This window comes from Macaca fascicularis, chromosome 11, assembly GCF_037993035.2.
Source record: "Macaca fascicularis isolate 582-1 chromosome 11, T2T-MFA8v1.1".
Classification (NCBI taxonomy): domain Eukaryota; kingdom Metazoa; phylum Chordata; class Mammalia; order Primates; family Cercopithecidae; genus Macaca; species Macaca fascicularis.
Genome location: NC_088385.1, coordinates 118,654,709 through 118,676,341, shown reverse-complemented (window position 1 = coordinate 118,676,341; position 21,633 = coordinate 118,654,709). Strand labels below are relative to the sequence as shown.

At 50.5% G+C, this 21,633-nt stretch overlaps 1 protein-coding gene and 1 long non-coding RNA gene across 3 annotated transcripts in view; one reads left to right on the top strand and one right to left on the bottom strand.

Annotated features, from left to right (window-relative positions):
- ALDH2 (aldehyde dehydrogenase 2 family member) overlaps positions 1-13,415 on the bottom strand; it is a 39,334-nt gene extending 25,919 nt beyond the window's left edge. The window contains exons 1-2 of one of the 2 annotated variants that reach the window (XM_005572278.4): positions 13,273-13,415; positions 4,805-4,924 (exon numbers count right to left, since the gene is read on the bottom strand). In XM_005572278.4, coding sequence (XP_005572335.4) covers positions 4,805-4,924; positions 13,273-13,386 — 234 coding nt within the window. In that variant the 5' untranslated portion in view covers positions 13,387-13,415. The remainder of the gene's footprint in view (positions 1-4,804; positions 4,925-13,272) is intronic. The other variant, XM_005572279.4, reaches the window with a different exon arrangement.
- Positions 13,416-13,525: 110 nt separating this feature from the next.
- LOC135966405 (uncharacterized) lies at positions 13,526-16,768 on the top strand. Its single transcript, XR_010579721.2, has 2 exons — positions 13,526-13,859; positions 14,716-16,768. It is a non-coding gene; the product is annotated as an uncharacterized lncRNA (long non-coding RNA).
- The last annotated feature ends 4,865 nt before the right edge of the window (positions 16,769-21,633 follow it).

Below are 21,633 nucleotides of genomic sequence, written 5' to 3'. Positions count from 1 at the left end.
CTGCATGTTCTGGCCCTGGCCTAGAACTCCAGTGAGACACCCATGGTCACTCTGGGCCAGAGTCTCGGACCATAAAGAATACCGAGCTGCCAAGCAAAGCCTGGAGCGAGGCTCACAACAGGGCTGGGGAGGGGTGGCCAGGCTCATTGGTCAAAAGCAGACATTTGGCCTGGCACAGGGGCTCATACCTGTAGTCCCAGCACTTTTGGAGGCCAAGGTGTGAGAATTGCTTGAGCTCAGGAATTTGAGACCAACCTGAGTAACATAGTGAGACCTCCATCTCCACAAAAAATGAAAAATTAGCCAAGTGTGGTAGCATGCGCCTGTAGTCCCAGCTACTTAGGAGGCTGAGATGGAAGGATCACTTGCTTGAGGCTGGGAGGTTGAGGCTGCAGTGAGCCATGATCACACCACTGCCTCCAGCCTGGGTGACAGAGCAAGACCCTGTCTCAAAAAAGAAAACACAAAAAGGAGCAGAGGTTCAAGACAAGAATCTGGGTGGCTGGGTGCAGTGGCTCACGCCTGTAATCCCAACACTTTGGGAGGCCAAGGCAGGAGGATTGCTTGAGCTCAGGAGTTCGAAAACAACATGGGTAACATAGTGAGACCCTCTCTCCGCAAAAAATGGAAAATTAGCCAGGCATGGTTGCATGCCTATAGTCCCAGCTACTCAGGAGGCTGAGGTGGGAGGACCACTTGAGCCTGGGAGGTTGAGGCTGCAGTGAGCCGTGATTGCACCACTGCACCCCAGCCTGGGTGACAGAAAAAGACTCTTAAAAAAAAAAAAAGAGGCCGGGCGTGGTGGCTCACGCCTGTAATCCCAGCACTTTGGGAGGCCGAGGTGGGCAGATCACAAGGTCAGGAGATAGAGACCATGGTGAAACCCCGTCTCTACTAAAAATAGAAAAAATTAGCCGGGCGCAGGGGCGGGCGCCTGTAGTCCCAGCTACTCGGGAGGCTGAGGCAGGAGAATGGCGTGAACCCGGGAGGCGGAGCTTGCAGTGAGCCGAGATTGCGCCACTGCACTCCAGCCTGGGCGACAGAGCGAGACTCCGTCTCAAAAAAAAAAAAAAAAGGGGCCGGGCGCGGTGGCTCAAGCCTGTAATCCCAGCACTTTGGGAGGCCGAGACGGGTGGATCACGAGGTCAGGAGATCGAGACCATCCTGGCTAACACAGTGAAACCCCGTCTCTACTAAAAAATACAAAAAAACTAGCCGGGCGAGGTGGCGGGCGCCTGTAGTCCCAGCTACTCGGGAGGCTGAGGCAGGAGAATGGCCTGAACCCGGGAGGCGGCGCTTGCAGTGAGCTGAGATCCGGCCACTGCACTCCAGCAAGGGGGACAGAGTGAGACTCCGTCTCAAAAAAAAAAAAAAAAAAAAGAATCTGGACAAATATGGGCTTTTAAATTTTTTTCCTGAAATGGAGTCTCGCTCTGTCACCCAGGCTGGAGTGCAGTGGCGGCGCAATCTAAGCTAACGGCAAGCTATGCCTCCCAGGTTCACACCACTCTCCTGCCTCAGCCTCCCGAGTAGCTGGGATTACAGGTGCCTGCCACCACGCCCGGATAATTTTTCTGTATTTTTAGTAGAGACGGGGTTTCACCGTGTTAGCCAGGATGGTCTCAATCTCCTGACCTCGTGATCTGCCTGTCTTGGCCTCCCAAAGTGCTGGGATTACAGGCGTAAGGGGATTTTTTTTTTTTTTTTTTTTTTAAGACAAAGTCTGGCGTTGTCCCCTAGGCTGGAGTGCAGTGGCGCGATCCCGGCTCACTGCAACCTCTGCCTCTCAGGTTCAAGTGATTCTCCTGCCTCAGCCTCCTGAGTAGCTGGGATTACAGGTGCCTGCTACCATGCCCGGCTAATTTTTTTATTTCTAGTAGAGACGGAGTTTCACAATGCTGACCAGGCTGGTCTCGAACTCCTGACCTCAGGCGATCCACCAGCCTCGGCCTCCCAAAGTGCTGGGATTACAGGCATGAGCCACCGCACCTGGCTGAATATGGGCTCTTTTGCTCCTGATTTTGTCACATGGGACAAGGACCTCACCCCTGTGTCTTTGTTTCCTCATCTGTAGGGTGGGAATCACCCTAGATCCCCCTTTATAAAGCCGTGTGAGGGTCTGAAGTCTCTGTGCCAAGCATGGAGTAAATGCCCAACGCCGTGACGGTGGCAGGGTGGTAACAGAGTGCCCCAGGAAGGAGTCGCTCAGGTAAGGGTCTAGCAGGAATCACCTTCCCAGGCTAAATTTGTTCCGCAAAATCTCTATGGTGGAATCCGAAGCTGCGCACCCACAGGAAAGGCTCTGGCACCGGAGAAGAACACGGGTAAACATTAACCGGGGTTCTGGAGGCATGCTTGTGTAGTTTCATATTAGTTGGTCAATCATTAATCTTTAGGGAAATGGCACCCTTCTTTCTTTCCACAGGAAGGCTGGGTCGTTTCCAGTGTGGGGACAGGCGTGGCAATAAAGAGCTCAGGTTCAAAGTCAGGAGACTGCCAAACCTAAGTTCGAGTTGAACTATGCCGTGCCTGGGCAGCAGGCCCTGTTCGCTCCCCGACTGAGAGTCAGCTCCTCCTCTGGGTGCCTGTGGAGGAGAAGGGAGTTCCCGGGGCTGCCTGCTGGAAGAAGGGGGCTCACGGGCGTGGGGGGCGGGCAGGCAGCCTGCAGCTGTTGGGTGAGTGTCCTTCTTTTCTTCCCCCTGCAGCATAGGCTCAGGGTTCACGCCTCACACGCAACTGCCTCACAGCAAAGTACTTGGGTCAGCAGGATTAGGAGAGTACAGAGAAGCACCAGGCTGGGCTGGGTGGAAGTAGGTCTGGTTGGCCTTGTACTGTCCCCAAGCTTCTCCTTCCTCCCCTACCGAGGGAGGAAGTCCACTTGGCCCTCTGTGTGTCATGGACACGGCTAACATTCACTAGCTACTCCTCAAGCAGTAGCCCCGCACCAGCGGTTCTGTATACTTGGATTGTTCCCACTTAAACCTCATAGCAAACCTAGGAGGTGAACTTCATCCTCTCCACTTCACAGCAGAGGATGCTGGGCACAGAATAGTCCAGCCACTTGGCTCTAGGTCACACAGCAGCAAAGGCAGAGACAGGATTTGAAGGCAGGTCTTTGGGACTCCAAGGCCTATGCTCTTTCCTCAGTTCTTCCAACTCCAACCTCCAGCCACAGCCCAGGTCTGCCTTCAAGGAGGCTGGAATTCTGATTCCCGAATCTCCATCTTTATGGTTTACTTACTGATTCAACACAGGTTGATTTCAAATTTTGATTCTGAGCCAGGCACAATGGCTCATCCCTGTAATCCTAGCACTTTGGGAGGCCAAGGCAGGTGGATCATTTAAGGTCAGGAGTTCGGGACCAGCCTGGACAACATGGTGAAACCCCGTCTCTACTAAAAATACAAAAATTAGCTGGGCATGGTGTTACTTGCCTGTAATCCCAGCTACTAGAGAGGCTGAGGCAGGAGAACGGCTTGAACCTGGGAGATGGAGGTTGCAGTGAGCCAAGATGGCACCACTGTACTCCAGCCTGGACAACAGAGTCTCAAAAAAAAAAATTTTTTTTTTTTAAATTCTGCATGTTGTAAAAAGCACCAACCTCAAAGCCAAACAGATCTGGGTTTGAATTTTTTTTTTTCTTAAATAAAGGCGGGATTTTTTTGTACTTTTTGTAGAGATGGGCTTTCACCATGTTGGCCAGGCTGGTCCTAAGTGCTCAAGTGATCCTCCTGTCTCGGACCCCCAAAGTGCTGGGATTACAGCCGTGAGCCACCGTGCCCAGCCTGGGTTTGAATTCTGGCTCCATCCCTCACAGATCTGACCCTGCGCAAATCCCTTCACTTCCCAGATGCCTCACCGAATACTTCCGGCGGCCGGATGTGAAGGTTAAATGCATGAATGGGTGTACAGTTCCTAAGCTAGGACCTTGCCCGCAGGGGGTCCTGCAGTGTTCTAGATCTTGCAGCTGTCATAGCCTAAAGATTCTTAGGAGCGAGGGCCAGGTCTATACTCTTTATGTTGTTCCCTGCACCAAAGCTTACTACATTGTCCTGGATTTTAAACTCTATTTTGCAAAGATCGGGAAGTAGGAAGGGGAGAGGTGGGCCAGTCTGGCTAAAGCCCCACCAGCCCCACCCCTTCCTCGCTGGGCTGGCCCCTCTGATTTAGATTAGGATCCTGGAAAGACCACTCCCCGGCATGTTTGCCTTTCAAAGCCCAGAATGTTCTCAGTCACCCTTCACCCTTGAATCAGGCTGCACTTTCAACAACCCACTCTCCCTTCTCCACTGATAAGATAAACCTGGGTCTGCCGAGTAGGACCTTGGACACATCCTCTGGTTTACATTTCCCATTTCCCTTCTCCTAGGGCCAGACTCAGTGGCCTCCCTCCCCGGTGGGGGGCTGGGTAGGAACTGTTCTCACACTGAGTCTCTGCCAAAGTTTTGCTTCAAGTGAGGAGCAGCTCTCCTGAATAAACACCAGGGCAGACTCTGGGCCAAATGCTCTATAACCTCCTGACCCGAAACCCAAAACTCGACTTACATAACGCACTTAACCCGTACACTCTTGGGCGGGGTGGATGCTTTATAACCTCCTGACCCAAAACCCGAAGCTCGACTTACATAACACACATAACACTCTTGAGCGGGGTGGGGGTGTCCTAGCTCCCACTTCCTCTTTATAGTTTCTAGAAGCAGAGTGATGTCTGGAGTTGACACTTTCAATCTAGACTGTTGGCAAAACATAAAGATTTTCTATCAAAATACTCTAATTCCTACATATTTTAATAAATACGTCTCACTTTGTTTTGTAAAAGTTGAGATTCATTCACCCACGCATTCCATAAGCTTTCACTGACAGCCCTGGCCACTCCAGCACTGGAAGTCCAACAGCCAAGTCCTGGCTTCTGGGAGCTGAAGTCCTGGTGAGGAGAGGGCGCGGTAAACAAGCAAAACCAAGCAAGTGAGAAGTGGCCAGCTGAGGGGTCAGACGGTGCGCTAAGAGGGGACCTGAAGGGTGACTGCTAGCAAGAGCCTGGGGACAGGAGAAACAGAATGGGCTGATATGGCTGCAGGGTGTAGGTGAGGGGAGAGGGGGTGGGGGGGGGCTTGCAATTCCACCCACTGTGTGCCAGGATCTGCACTTGGTGCTGGGAGGACCCAGGAGACCGGGGAACCGGGACACTGCCGTGTCCTTTCTAAGTGGGGGTAATAGACTAGCTATTTGCTAACTCGTTTTTCTCAGTTAGTTTCTCTTGGACATTATTCCACAGGCAGCTCTGCCTCTTGTTAAGCCACACAGCATTCCTCAACACGGTCAGGCCATGGTTTATTTAACGATTTCCTACAAATGCACTTTCAGGGCAAGTGATCATCATTCCAGCAACAGCTGTGGCGAATCCTTTCCCATGCGTTTTTGCAAACGTGGGGCAGATTACTGTGTAGAAATCAGAACTACTGAGTTAGAGGGTAACAGGATCCCTCTTCACCTTGGATATCTTGTTCTCCATGCCAGGCAAAGACTTAGTGGTGATGGTGGTGGCCGAGGGGCTCAGAAGTTGGGTCAGGGTCAGTACCCAGAGCAGGACAGCTGGACCTTGGGGGCGGAGGCCAGACCAAGGCCAGGAGAGAATGAAATTCCGGCCACCACCCCCCAGACCTCAAGACAACGGGTGGTTATCATATGCCCAGGGTCTCCAATGAAAGGCTAAACTGTGTTCATTAGTTCTGATTTAAGGAGGTAGGACACATTCTAGAAAGATTTCAGTTCAATCTTTGAAGCATGAAAGAACTGGGCATGTTACCTAGGAAATCCCCGTCCCTGGAACACCTTATTTTCCCAGAGTGTACAAGCTAATGGCGGGGTTTTGCAGCCTGGGATCCAATGGCATGTGCTCTTTCACTTGCTAATCTGCGGTTAGGTAATTAAGTCTGATGGAAAGCAGATGCCATTGCTTGTATTACAAGATCCCAGGGAGTAAAGTCCAAGACAAACATGGAATGCCACATACATTTCCTCTTCCCCACACATCATCCAGAACCCCAGGTTAGTTCGGGATCAAGGTGAGGGGCAGCCATCTCCCCAGGCTTGCTCGTGACGCTTCCGAACAAAGACTAACCGACGCCAGCCCTCCGCCCCACTCCTCCACCCCAGGGCCTTTTTTCACCACTTCAAAGATGGGAGGTTCGATTCTACTCTGGACTGTTTGCCAGACAGGCGCGGTTTCAACTTGTCGTTCTGCTTACAGTTTGGCAACCTCTATCTTGCTGCAATGGACTGTCCCTAGGCCAATTTCACCACTCCCTATGCGTCCCCACATTCCCACTCTTTTAAATTACCAAATACTTTGCAATAAGGCACTTTTGAGTAGAAATTCTGGGTTCCCATTAAGCAACCCTTTACCTCACTTCTGGAGCACAAAACTGTATACATGGTTTCATAAATGGCAACCACTCATTATTGAATAAATATTTACCCAACAGTGATCCTATGCCAAGGTGCTAGGTGCCAGGAATGCAAAAGTGAACAATACAAACATGGCTCCCCCTGATTTTAAAATTCTGTTCAATTGTCCCTTAAATGTTTATTAATACATTCTTATGGTCTGATCATCAGTTAGTGAGGTCAAGTTCACACTAAGTTTTAAGTTTGAAAGTGGGCTTCAAATTCTGCCCTGCCCAACCTTCACACAGCATGCCCTTAGTTATACTTAATGTGAACTTGACCTCCCTGAGCCTCAGTTTCCTCACCTGCAAGATGGGACAGCATATAAGACATATGGCTTATAGAGTTGCAGGAAGGATGAAGGGTGAAATGCAGGTAGAAGTCCTCAGTAGAGGGCCTGATAGAAAATAAGTGATGAGGCCGGGAGCGGTGGCTCATGCCTGTAATCCCAGCACTTTGGGAGGCCGAGGCAGGTGGATCACGAGGTCAGGAGATCAAGACCATCCTGGCGAACACGGTGAAACCCAGTCTCTACTAAAAATACAAAAAAATTAGCCGGGCGTGGTGGTGGGCGCCTGAAGTCCCAGCTTCTAGTTAGGCTGAGGCAGGAGAATGGCGTGAACCCAGGAGGTGGCGGAGCTTGTAGTGAGCGGAGATCGCGCCACTGCATTCCAGCCTGGGCGACAGAGCGAGACTCCGTCTCCAACAAAAAAAAAAAAAAAAGAAAGAAAATAGGTGATGAATAATCATGATTACTGGAGCAGGGGATACATACCCAATGTCCACAACATGTACATTCTCAACTCAACTTGACCTCAGGAACACAAACATTATTATAGCCCCATCACCTGAAACTCAAGTGTGTCCTACAGATTCTGGGCAGGCAGGAAGTACCGAATGCCCATTTGTGTTCTCTGATTAAAAACATGGGCCGGGCGTGGTAGCTCATGCCTATAATCCCACCACTTTGGGAGGCTGAGGCGGGCGGATCACGAGGTCAGGAGATCGAGACCATCCTGGCTAACATGATGAAACTCCGTCTCTACTAAAAATACAAAAAAATTAGCCGGGTGTGGTGGCAGACGCCTGTAGTCCCAGCTACTCAGGAGGCTGAGGCAGGAGAATGGCGTGAACCCAGCAGGCGGAGCTTGCAGTGAGCCGAGATCGCATCACTGCACTCCAGCCTGCGCGACAGAGCAAGACTCCATCTAAAAAAAAAAACATGTTATTAGAAGCAGAAGTAACCAAGGTGGGGCCCAGTGACACCCCCAGACTCTCTGGGCTGCCTAAATCTATTTCTTTTTTTTCTCTTTTTGAAATGGAGTTTCACTCGTTTCCCAGGCTGCAGTGCAATGGTGTGATCTTAGCTTACCACAATCTCTCCTCCCGGGTTCAAGCGTTTCTCCTGTCTCAGCCTCCGGGGTAGCTAGGATTACGGGCACATGCCACTATGCTGGCTAATTTTTGTATTTTTTGTAGAGACAGGGTTTCAACATATTGGTCAGGCTAGTCTTGAACTCCTGACCTGAGGTGATCCACCCGCCTTGGCCTCCCAAAGTGCTGGGATTACAGGCATGAGCCACCACACCCAGCCTGCCTAAATCTATTTCTTTTTGTTGTTGTTTTTCTTTTTTCAGATGGAGTCTCACTCTGTTGCTAGGCCTCACTCTCTCTCGGCTCACTGCAACCTCTGCCTCCCGGGTTCAAGTGATTCTCATGCCTCAGCCTCCCGAGTAGCTGGGATTACAACCGTGGGCCACCATGCCTAGCTAATTTTTGTATTTTTAGCAGAGACGGGGTTTCACCACGTTGGCCAAGCTGGTCTCGAACTCCTGTGCTCAAGCAATCTGCCGGCCTCAGCCTCTCAAAGTGCTGAGATTACAGGCGTGAGCCACTGTGCCTGCTCAATTTTTAAAGAAATCAAACATTTAAATGAAGCCAGAGTCCCTGTTCATTACTACCCTTATCCTGTCCTGCCTGTTCCCTATCCTGTCTTGCCCACTCAGGCAGTAACCATCCTCACACCAAGGAGAATTTTCCTTCCAGCACATTCTTACATATTTTTTATGGAGATCTGTCTATCTACGTGCAATATAAAATTTTGTTTTATACAGTTTTCATGGTTTCATATGGTGTAGAGTACTGGACATTTTTCCTCCTTGACATATTCTTTTTGAGATACATTATTTGTACAGGTCCAGCCAATGATTTGTAACTGCTAAGTGCAGAGGATTATTCCCTACTATAACTGTAACATAGGTGTTCGTCTATTTCCCAATGGAGCTCAAGCTGGCTTATTTCCTAAGCTTTTACTGACATAAAAGAAGTTGCAATGAACATTTCTGCACGGTGCCTATGTAGACTTGCAGGGTTGCCCAGGATGGACTGCAGTGGCAAGATCAAAGCTCACTGAAGCCTCAAACTGCTTGGCTCAAGCAATCCTCCTGCCTCAGCCTCCCAAGTAGCTGGGACTACTGGCGCTCACCACCACGTCCAGCTAATTTTTTAAAGTTTTTGTAGCGATGGGGTTTTGCTATGTTGCCCAGGCTGGTCTCGAACTCCTGGGGTTAAGCAATCTTCCCACCTTGGCCTCCAAAAGTGCTGGGATTACAGCTGTGAGCCACCACACCTAGCCTTGGGAAATCCATCCTTAATTGCCTTTCTGTCAGTTCTCTCTTTAATTCAGTGCTTCACGCCTGTCATCCCAGCACTTTGGGAGGCCAAGGAGGGAAGACTGCTTGAGCCTAGGCGTTCAATACCCAGCCTGGGCAACATGGCGAAACCCCATCTCTATAAAAAATACAAAAATTAGGCTGGCCACAGTGGCTCACGCCTTAATCCTAGCACTTTGGGAGGCCAAGGCAGGTGGATCACCTGAGGTCAGGAGTTCAAGACCAGCCAGCCTGGCCAACACGGTGAAACCCCATCTCTACTAAGAACACAGGCCGGGCGCGGTGGCTCAAGCCTGTAATCCCAGCACTTTGGGAGGCCGAGACGGGCGGATCACGAGGTCAGGAGATCGAGACCATCCTGGCTAACACAATGAAACCCCGTCTCCACTAAAAATACAAAAAAATTAGCTGGGCGTGGTGGCGGCGCCTGTAGTCCCAGCTACTCGGGAGGCTGAGGCAGGAGAATGGCGGGAACCCGGGAGGCGGAGCTTGCAGTGAGCCGAGATCGCGCCACTGCACTCCAGCCTGGGCGACAGAGCGAGACTCCGCCTCAAAAAAAAAAAAAAAAAAAAGAACACAAAAAAATTACCCAGGCATGGTGGTGGGCACCTGTAATCCCAGCTACTCAGGAGGGTGAAGCAGGAGAATCACTTGAACCCAGGAGGTGGAGGTTGCAGTGAGCCAAGATCACACCAATGCACTCCAGCGCGAGCAACAGAGCAAGAGTCTGTCTCAAATAAATAAAATAAAATAAAATAAAATGAAAAATACAAAAATTATCAGGTGTGGTAGGGTATGCCTGTAGTCTCAGCTACTTGGGAGGCTGAAGTAGGAGGGTAACTTGTTGACTGAGCCTGGGAGGTTGAGGCTGCAGTGAGCATCACTATACTCCAGCCTGGGCAACAGTGAGAGACCCTGTCTCAAAACAAAAACAAAAATAGAAAGAGAGAGTAAGAATAAAGATGCAAGTTTTAATTCACCCCAAACTCCCATTCTACTTTACCACAACCTAGCTCACCCCTTCAGGAAACAAATTGCAAATATAACAGCATCCATATCAAATGGAGTTTGATCACCAAGATACTGCAAGTTCACAGCGTCACTATTATCCCAGTTCCTGCTTAAGGCTGCAATCAATATGGAGGCACCAGCGGCCATGAAGCCTCACCCCATTTGGTCCTCCCAGCAACTCGGTGACGCAGATGGAATTTTATCCCCTTTTGTTTTTGAGACGGAGTCTCGCTCTGTCACCCAGGCTGGAGTGTAGTAGCATGATCTCGGCTCACTGCAACCTCTGCCTCCCAAGTTGAAGTGATGCTCCTGCCTCAGCCTCCCAAGTAGCTGGGATTACAGGCGCGCCACCATGCCTGGATAATATTTGTATTTTTTTTTTTTTTGAGACGGAGTCTCGCTGTTAATTTTTGTATTTTTAATAGAGACAGGGTTTCACTACATTGGCCAGGCTAGTCTCGAACTCCCAACCTCGTGATCCACCCGCCTCAGCCTCCCAAAGTTCTGGGATTACAGGTGTGAGCCACTGCACCCAGCCATTTTACCCCATTTTACAGATGAGGCAGCTGAGGTGCAGAGTCCACTGCTGTACACAACATCCCTCTTTCCTGCTGAGTCGGCATCAAGGCCACACAGCAAACAGCCCAGGGGGCTCTAAGAGGGCCAGTTCCAGCATGGTGCCGCCAAAGTGGAATGCTCTGTAGTCCTTGGAAAGGGTTAAATAAGATCTGAACGTACTCAGAATGATAACCCAGGTACATTGTTCAGTGAGACGGGGAGCTTCAGAATATAAGTGGTTGCATCTCATTTATGTCTAAAAAAAAAAATTCTGGTGTGCTTGCATTCTCTCTCTCTCTCGCTGCAGGCACTTGTAAATGAAAAAATGTCTACAAGAGACACACCCACCTGTTCACAGTGCTCTTGGAGGGAGTACAATGGGGTATCCAGAGAGGTTTATTTACTTATTATTTTTTTAAGAGATGGGTTCTTGCTCCATTGCCCAGGCTGGAGTGCAGTGGCACAATCATAGCTCACTGCAGCCTTACATCTAACCTCAAGCGATCTTCCCACTTTGGCATCCCAAAGCGCTGGGATCACAGGCATGAACCACCTTGGCCGACTGTGTCCAGAGAGTTGTCAGTCCTCTGCAATTTTATACAGTGGGCATGTGTTACTTTAATGATCTCAAAAAGTCTGATAAAGAAAAGCAACCACGGGAATTGGCTCCACTCCTCCAGCCTACACCCACAGAGTAAATCTGGAGAACAGGAAGTGTTACCCACAGGCCTGGGTGCACCTCTGGACCCAGCTGCCTTACCTGCATGTGATGAAGGATAAAGATCTTAATCAGATCCTGTGGCCACAAGGGTTCCTAGTGTGATGGCTGTTCCTTGAGGACGTTTATGAGACAGGGTCTTGCTCTGTTGCTCAGACTAAGTGTAGTGGCCCAATCATAGCTCACTGCAGCCTCGAACTCCTAGGCTCAAGGGATCCTCCCACCTCAGCCTGCCATATAGCTGGGACTATAGGCATGTGCCACCATACCTGACTAATTTACTTTTTTAGTAGAGACTAGAGACAGGGTCTTGCGGTTGCCCAGGCTGATCTCGAAGTCCTAGGCTCAAGGGATCACCCCAAAATGCTGGGATTTACAGGCATGAGCTACTGCTCCTGGCCTCTGCTAGATCTTTTGATGCTCAAGTCTTCCAAGCATGAACTCCTCAGTTGCACAGGCTGCCAAGGGAGCCACAGCTGCTGCCTTTTTAGCTTGTGTTATACAAAAGACATTTTATTTTATCTTTTTAAAAATTCCCTTGCAAATGACTTTTGTAACATCCCCTAAAATCACACGCATGTGGCTTTACCCATCACCTATATCCAGATTTGCAGCCACACTCAGGGCCAGACCAGCAGGTGTGCTGTTGAAAGCAGCTGGCTAGGAGTCAGCTCTACAGCATCCCAAATCAGCAACAGTCCCAGAGGATCGGTGTTCCCTTTGTTCCCACCCAGAGTCACAACATACCATGGAATGTTCTGGTCAGGGGCTTACTCCTGGAAGTTCAGCTGTGAACCCCAACTATGCCACTGACTTTGGTCTTCAGGTGAGTCACTAAACCTCTCTGTGACTCAGTCTCTTCATCTATAAAATGGAGAATTATAGTCCCTACCTACTGAGGCTGTTGTAAGAATTACCTTAAATTGCAAAACAGGTAGACCCTTAGAACAGTGCCAGGCACAAAGGCTGTGCAGAGAGGACAGGAGCTGTGATTAACTATGAAGTGACCGGTTGATGACGACCTGTGTGAACCTCACCCTCTGAGCCCCTTACCATTTATAGGAGAAACTTAAGTCAGAGAAAGCAGCCAACATGCACTGGCACAAACAAAACAAACTCTTTCATTACCAGTTTCGGCCTCTGTGAAGTATAGAACTTTGCCCAAACTCAAAGATCAAAATAAAAAATATTCCAAAGTATTACTGATTGAGCAATCAATAAATGGACCACGGGAATCGGTTTTATCCTGGAAAGCTCCTCCTTGGTTTGGTCGAAGCCGGCGTTGCAAGCCGCGGACACCCCTTGGAGTCGGCGCCCTGGGGCCTAAGGTCCTCCAGGATTCCCCACTCCCAGCGATGGAAGCAGTCGAGCGCCCACTGGCGTGGCCTCGCCCTTGGCGAACTGGAGAACGCTGGCTGCAAATCACCTCTTTCCTGGTTTTTCCTTTTGAACTCCTTGGATGAGGGCATGAGTCAGGGGGTAAAGGGGATGACTAAGGAAAAGACAGAAAAGTTCCCGCAAAGAGGGACTTGGCCGCGTCTTCTAAGTGGTTGAGGGTGGGGACCCCGCGGAGACCCGAAAGCCAAGGACCGTGGGGGGAACGGAATCCCGAGAGTTGGCGCTGGAAAACAGACCCAGGCTGGGCGAAGACCGAGCGGGGGCCCAAGTCAGGGGAAACGGGACGGGGACTGTCAGAGGCGGCGAAGGGGCTAAAATGCTTGCAGGAGAGGAAGGGGCAGATGTGCTTCCAGCTCAGCCTCTGCAAGTCCCTCGAGCCCCAGATGGGTACACTGAGGCCCATGGCGGCGCGGGGCCTGCGGGAACTTGGGCCGGAGAACAAAGCGCGAGCCGGGCCGGGGGGCTCACCTTGTTGCAGAAGACCTCGGGCTGCTGGTTGGGGGCGGGCACGGCCTGGGTGGCGGCGGCTGACAAGAAGCGGAGACCCAGGCGGGGCCCGAAGCGGGCGGCAGCACGCAACATGGCAGCAGGATAGCGGGCTGCGAGCGGACGGAGGGCAGGGCTAGGGGGGCTCAGGGCCACAGAGCCGACCCCGCTCCCCGCCCCGCGCGACCGCCAATGGGAAGGCGGGGGCGGGCCGGGGGCGGGGCCGCGTCTTCCCATCCTTGGGCTGGGGCGCGCAGCTGAAGCAGGCGGAGCGGGTGGCGCTAGGTATCCCCTGCCCTTGGCTGCCTCCCGGCTCGCGCGGCGCCTCCGCACCCGCCACCGCCCTCCACGTGTGCGGGAAGACCCGGCCCCGCGAACGCAGCTCGCCTTGGTTGAGCCCCCAATGTGTGCCTTTGACCCCAATGTGAACAGGCCCGAGCCAGGGCGACCCTGACCTCCCTGGCTGATGCTCCAGGGGAAGAGACCGGCCGTAAATCCAAAAGCGAGATCATTTCGGAGATGAAGGAGATGAACGAGGTGACATGGATGGGGCAGAGGGCACTGCTTTTGTAAGTAGCATGGTCAGGAAATGACAATGAGACCTGAATGATGAGAGGGAACAGCAAGGGCAAAGGCCAGGAGATGGGACATGGCACGTGTTAGAGAAATGGAAAGAATGAATGCAGCCCAGTTAACAAGGGGAGACAGAGGGGTACAGGCGACCAGGGCCAGGGCAGGGAGGGTCTTGGAACGCAATCTCGGCCCACTGCCAGCTCTGTCTCCCGGGTTCACGCCATTCTCCTGCCTCAGCCTCCCAAGTATACTGCTGGGACTACAGGCGCCTGCCACCACCCCGGCTAATTTTTTGTATTTTTAGTAGAGACGGGGTTTCACCATGTTAGCCAGGATGGTCTCGATCTCCTGACCTCGTGATCCGCCCACCTCGGCCTCCCAAAGTGGTGGGATTACAGGCATGAGCCACCGCGCCCGGCCATGAATTTGCTTCTTAACTCTTCTCAGGTGGATCTAAGGATTTTGCCAACTCTTTTTTTCTAGGGACATATTGGGGTTGGGCACTGGGTATGCAGGAAGGAACAGAGGACACTGGCTGGGAAGGGAGGTGGGATACCCAGTCAAATGTGTGTATTTCAGCCAGATAAATGTCAGCAAAAGCCGGAGGAGTGGGTGAGAGGAGCTCAGCTGTGCCAGGAGAAGTGACAGGAGCTGAGCTGTGCCAGAAGAGATATGTTTGGACAGCAGAGAATTGCAGAAAAGGTGCACATCTAGGCAACAAGCGTCCAGGGAGCTGTTTGTGGCTGGAGCCCCTGGAGCTGAGGCCAGAGAGTTTGGCTAAAGCAAAATGTGGATTCCAGGGCCAAAGAAGGCCTGCAGAGTGTGTGAATTTTGTTTTGCTTTGCTTTTAAGGGCTAATACGATGCCAAAGGGATATTACAGCTAATTACTGTCTGCAAGACAGACGCCCCAGAATTCCAGTGGAAATGCAATGAAGTCCCTGCTCATGTTGCTTCCAACAGGTGGACTCCTGGAATTCTCCTCCAGCTGGGAACTCAGGGACCCAGGCTCCTTTCTTTGCGGGACTCTGATTTGAATACCAGATTCCACCAAAGTCGTCCTGGGGCTCAGCACCATTCCACACAAACCAGAGGAAGAAAAGGCATGGAGGGTGGCCCAGGGGAGGTTTCCGTGGGCTGAGCCTGCTTGCCTGGCTGGATTTCAATCACACAACTGTGCCTCCATGCAAGAGTCTGGGAAATGAGTGGCCCTGTGTGCCAGGAAGAAGGGAAATAGGTTTGGAGATCAGCTGCAGAGATAATCTGATAAGCAAGACTCCCTTCCTTCTCTGAATGCAGCCATGAAGGCCCCAAATTCCCCTTCCCAACAGCACCTTTTTTTTTCTTTTTTGAGATGGAGTTTCACTCTTGTTGCCCAGGCTGGCACCATCTGGGCTCACTACAACCTCTACCTCCCAGGTTCTAGCGATTCTCCTGTCTCAGCCTCCCAAGTAGCTGGGATTACAGGTGCATGCCACCACACTTGGTTAATTTTTTTGTTTTTAGTAGAGATGGGGTTTCATCATATTGGTCAGGCTGGTCTCGAACTCCTGACCTCAGGTGATCCGCCCACCTCAGCCTCCCAAAGTTCTGGGATTACAGGTGTGAGCCACTGCGCCAGGTACTTTTTTTCCCTTAATACTGTGTGTGGAGATCGCTTTGTCACAGCACATAAGGAACATGTCCCCATTCTCTTCGACAGTTTCATGGTATTCCTCTGGATACATGAAGTAGTTTTATTTCATGAATTTCCTACGATGGACATTTAGGTTGTTTCCAATCTTTTGCCACTACAAACAATGCCACAATATATGTTCTTGATTTGCTTAAGAAATTAATAGAAATGAGGCTGGCACGGTGACACATGCCTGTAATCCTAGCACTCTGGGAGGCTGAGGTGGGTGGATCACTGGAGATCAGGAGTTCAAGACCAGCCTGGCCAACATGGTAAAACCCCGTCTCTACTAAAAATACAAAAAAAAAAAAAAAGAAAGAAAAAATATTAGCCAGGAGTGGTGGCAATGCCTGTAATCCCAGCTACTCCAGAAGGTAAGGCAGGAGATTGCTTGAATCTGGGATACAGAGGTTGCAGTGAGCCAAAAGCCGAAATTGTGCCACTGCACTCTAGCCTGAATGATAGAGACTATGTCTCAAAAAAAAAAAAAAAAAAAAAAGAAGAAGAAAAAAGAAATTAGTAGAAATGGAACAAAGAATATTTACAATTTTTTTTTTTTTTTTTTTGAGACGGAGTCTCGCTCTGTCGCCCAGGCTGGAGTGCAGTGGCCGGATCTCAGCTCACTGCAAGCTCCGCCTCCCGGGTTCACGCCATTCTCCTGCCTCAGCCTCCCGAGTAGCTGGGACTACAGGCGCCCACCACCTCGCCCGGCTATTTTTTTGTATTTTTTTAGTAGAGACGGGGTTTCACCATGTTAGCCAGGATGGTCTCGATCTCCTGACCTCGTGATCCACCCGTCTCGGCCTCCCAAAAAATATTTACAATTTAAATACAGATAGGACTATATTACCCTCCAAAGAAGTTTGGTTAATTTATGCCCCACTCCCTGTCATGTCTGAGTTTCCTTACACCCTCACCAGTAGAAGTTTCAGGATTTTTGTTTAGCTTTGCTAATCTGAGAGACAAAAAAGTAGCATTTCGCTACCACATTAATTTGCTTCTCTTTTACAAGTGAGCTTGAGCATTTTTGCCTAGATGAAGTCATGCATGTTTCCTCTGCTATGAACTAGCTGCTCATGTTTCTGGCTCACTTTTCTATTGGATTGTTGGTCTTTCTGAAATGGATTTGTAGGTACTTTATATGCATTATATGTAGGTACTTATATGTATATGCAATTAACATTTTGTCTATCATATATGGCACAAATACATCCTGCCAGTCATCTCTTTACTACTAAGTGCTGTAAGTAGTTATTTCTGAACTACAGTATATTCTGTGTCATTGATCTCTCTATTCATGTGCCAGTATGACACTGTTTTCTTTTTTTTTTTTTTTTTTTGAGACGGAGTCTCGCTCTGTGGCCCAGGCTGGAGTGCAGTGGCCGATCTCAGCTCACTGCAAGCTCCGCCTCCTGGGTTCACGCCGTTCTCCTGCCTCAGCCTCCCGAGTAGCTGGGACTACAGGCTCCCGCCACCTCGCCTGGCTAGTTTTTTGTATTTTTTAGTAGAGACGGGGTTTCACGGTTTCACCGTGTTAGCCAGGATAGTCTCGATCTCCTGACCTCGTGATCCACCCGTTTCGGCCTCCCAAAGTGCTGGGATTACAGGCTTGAGCCACCGCGCCCGGACCGACACTGTTTTCATCACTGTAGCTTTCTCTTTTTTGTTTTTTTCCCCAAGACCAGGGTCTCACTGTCACCCAGGCTGGCGTGAAGTGGTGCAATCACAACTCGCTGCAGCCTTGACCTCCCAGGTTCAATTGATCCTCCCATCTCAGCCTCCTGAGTAGCTGTGACTACAGGTGCATGCCACCATGCCTGACAGGGTTTTGCTGCATCCCCACCCAAATCTCATCTAGAATTTCTAACTCTCACAATTCCCATGTGTTGTGGGAAGAACCTGGTGGGAGGTGATTGAATTACGGGGGTGGGTCTTTCCTGCACTGTTCTTTTGATAGTGAATGAGTCTCACGAGATCTGATGGTTTTAAAAATGGGAGTTTCCCTGCACAAGCTCTTTTTCTGCCTGCTGCCATTCGTGTAAAACGTGACTTGCTCCTCCTTGCATTCTGCCATGATTGTGAGGCCTCCCCAGTTATGTGGAACTGTAAGTCCATTAAACTCCTTTTGTCTTTTTTTTTTTGTGAGACAGAGTCTCACTCTGTCACCCAGGCTGGAGTGCAGTGGTACAATCTCTGCTCACTGCAACCTCTGCCTCCCAGATTCAAGCGATTCTCCTGTCTCAGCCTCCCAAGTGGCTAGTATTAAAGACATGCCACCACGCCTGGCTAATTTTTGTATTTTTAGTAGAGATGGGATTTCACCATGTTGGCCAGGCTAGTTTTGAACTCCTGACCTCAGGTGATCCATCTGCCTTGGCCTCCCAAAGTGCTGGGATCACAGCACCTGGCCTAAACCTCTTCTGTAAATTGCCCCGTCTCCAGTATTTCTTTATCAGCAGCATGAAAACGGACTAAGGCACCAGCTAATTTTTTTTTTTTTTTTTTTGGTAGAAATAGGGTCTCTTTATGTTGCCCATGCTGGTCTTGAACTGCTGGGCTCAAGCAGTCGGCCCACCTTGGCCTCCCAAAATGCTGAGACTACAGGCATGTGTCACCACGCCCGGCCGCCTCCTGTTTTAATAGCTTGTACTAATATTTCTCTTAACCAAGATCTTTCAGCCTAGAAATGAAGAGGTTGCACATGTGCCTTCAAGGGATTCCTCTGAGAACTGCATGGAAACTCAGTTGTAGAGGGGAGGCAGGCCACAGCCAGAGAGATGAGGAGGGCCCAGTTGGCAGAGAGAGCATGAAGGTGGAATTGACAGGTAGCTGTGTGGAGATGAGGGCGAGAGAGGAGTGGAGGGGGTGCTGAGGTTCCTACCATGTGCTCTTCCCCAGGATGGGGGAGCCAGGAGCAGCAGTAAACTTGGTTGTGGGGAGGGGAAGGAGAAAATGAGCTGACTTATCCACAGTCACATACATCGATACCGTGTGGGCAACGTGCTTATTCGTCCCTCCTGGTGTGTGTGGTGTGTGTCTCAGTGCAGGACACACTGGTCCACAGGTTCATTTATTCTGGTTTGTCTGCGGTCTGTGGTGCTCACCATAACCTTAATCAGCAGCTCTCTCATCCCTGGTGCCCTACTGTTGATGCACCTCTTCCACCCACGTCCTGCCCTCTCTCCTTATGGAAATCTTCCCTATCAAGATCCAGCCCAAGTCCCATCTTCTGGGAAGTCTTTTGTGACCATAGTAGCCTTCCTTAGGTGCTTTTTTTTTTTTTTAAATTTTGAGACAGCGTCTCTCTCTGTTGCCCAGGCTGCAGTGCAGTGGTACCATCTCAGTTCACTGCAACCTCCACCTCCTGGGTTCAAGCAATTCTCCTGCCTCAGCCTCCCAAGCAGCTGGGATTACAGGCATGCACCACCACGCCTGGTTAATGTTTGTATTTTTAGTAGAGACAGGGTTTCACCATGTTAGCCAGGCTGGTCTCAAACTCCTGGCCTCAAGTGATCCACCCGCGTCAGCCTCCCAAAATGCTGGTATTACAGGCATGAGCCACCCCATCCGGCCTCAGCTGCTTTCATGCTGTCCTCAACAAAATACTGCAGACAAAGATCACCTGGATGTGCTGAAACTCTAATATAATTATGGCTCCTTGTGGCTCAGTCTCTCCAAAGCATGAACTAAAACTTAAATCTCAACCAAGATTTTGCCCTGACAGAGCGCTTTCCTCTCTTCCACGTTTCTTTCCATCTGTTTCCTGGTTCTTCATCGCCCCATGTCTGTGGGCTCACTGGCAGGAATGGGGCCGGCAGAAGCACAGGCATTCTCTCAGTGCTGAGACCTTCTGTGGAAACACCTCAAGCCACTTAACTTCCTCTAAGATATTCAAATTCTTAGCTTTCAACTACTCGAAACCTTTCATTGTTAGGGCACAACTGATGTGTTTTCAGGCTTAAAAAAAACCCTAGTTCCACTTGCTCTCTAACAAAGATGGTGACTGAGGTCTCCTTCAGGGTCACTGACTGGTGAGATTCTAGATGTTTGGTTGTTTAGTCCCCATTCTGGGACACTGACTCAGTCTATGGAAGCTCTTTGTTGTTGTTGTTGCAAACAATGATGTTAGGTGGGGAATTCAAAGCTCCATTTTAACAGGAAGACATCTGGCTGGGCGCAGTGGCTCGCGCAGTGGCCAACACTTTGGGAGGCAAGGTGGGCGGATCATCTGAAGTTGGGAGTTCTAGACCAGCCTGACCAACATGGAGAAACCCCGTCTCTACTAAAAATACAAAATTAGCCAGGCGTAGTGGTGCATGCCTGCAATCCCAGCTACTTGGGAGGCTGAAGAAGGAGAATCGCTTGAACCCGAGAGGTGGAGGTTGCGGTGAGCCAAGATAACACCACCGCACTCCAGCCTGGGCAACAAGAGCAAAACTCTGTCTCAAAAACAAAACAAAACAAAACACAGTAAGACTTCTGCCCTCACAGGTAGGAGGGAAAATGTGGTCAGCCCTGAGCCCCAGCTCTGCCCTCTTTGTTTGCATATGTTTTTTTTTTTTCTCTCTCTCTCTCTCTCTCGGACACACAGCTGGCTCGACACCCCACATGCAGCCAAGGGCACGGGGCAGACACCCCCTGGTGGAGCCCGACCCCCTAAGAGGCAGTCGGGGGGTGCATCCCGGAAATTATTCTGGAAGTATCAGAAGCTCATGCGCTTCTTGAGGGCACAGCATGCTCTCCTTGGTGACGTGAGCCTCATCATCTTCCTCCTTTCCTAGGCGAGGAGGCCAGTACCTCTCAGGAGGTGATCTTAACAATCTATGCCATGGAGTAGAAAGAGCTCCAGGATCTTCTGAATTTAGGTTTGAATTCACTGACAAGCTGTGTGATCTTACGCAAGTTGTGCAACTCCTTTGAACCCCTGTCTCCTCATCTCTAGCAGGGGCAGAATAAAAGGATCTGCCAATTGTTAGAGAGTTCAAAATAACCAGCCGGGCACAGTGGCTCATGCCTGTAATCCCAGCACTTTAGGAGGCTGAGGCGGGTCAATCACCTGAGGTCAGGAGTTCAAGACCAGCCTGGCCAACGTGGTGAAACCGTCGCAACTGAAATTACAAAAATTAGCCGGGCGTGGTGGTGCACGCCTGTACTCCCAGCTACTCAGGAAGCTGAGACAGAAAATCACTTGAACTCGGGAGGCAGAGGCTGCAGTGAGCTGAGATCATACTACTGCACTCCAGCCTACATGACAGAGTGAGACTCTGTCTCAAAATAATAATAATATACAGATAGTTCTTGGCATCTGGTATGTACTAAATACCCAGTAGCTCTTATGATTCCAGCCAGGTGGTGTCGCTCATTCTCCCTCCCCTGGGTATCAGGTTAGGGAAGTCAAGCCTTTTTTACCCTCGCTTCTCAAAGTGGGTCCCAAAACAAGGAGCACGACCTGCAAGTGCGTTAGGAAAGCAGGCCCACCACACCACACTCTGCTTTTTTTTTTTTTTTTTTTTTTTTTTGAGACGGAGTCTCGCTGTGTCTCCCAGGCTGGAGTGCAGTGGCGTGATCTCGGCTCACTGCAAGCTCTGCCTCCCGGGTTCACGCCATTCTCTCGCCTCAGCCTCCCAAGTAGCTGAGACTACAGGCGCCCACCACCACGCCCGGCTAGTTTTTTGTATTTTTAGTAGAGACGGGGTTTCACCATGTTAGCCAGGATAGTCTCGATCTCCTCACCTCGTGATCCACACGCCTCGGCCTCCCAAAGTGCTGGGATTACAGGCTTGAGCCACCACGCCCGGCCTTTTTTTTTTTTTTTGAGACGGAGTCTCGCTGTATCTCCCAGGCTGGAGTGCAGTGGCGTGATCTCGGCTCACTGCAAGCTCCGCCTCCCGGGTTCACGCCATTCTCCCGCCTCAGCCTCCCAAGTAGCTGAGACTACAGGTGCTCACCACCACGCCCGGCTAGTTTTCTGTATTTTTAGTAGAGACGGGGTTTCACCATGTTAGCCAGGATAGTCTCGATCTCCTGACCTCGTGATCCACCCGCCTCGGCCTCCCAAAGTGCTGGGATTACAGGCTTGAGCCACCGTGCCCAGCC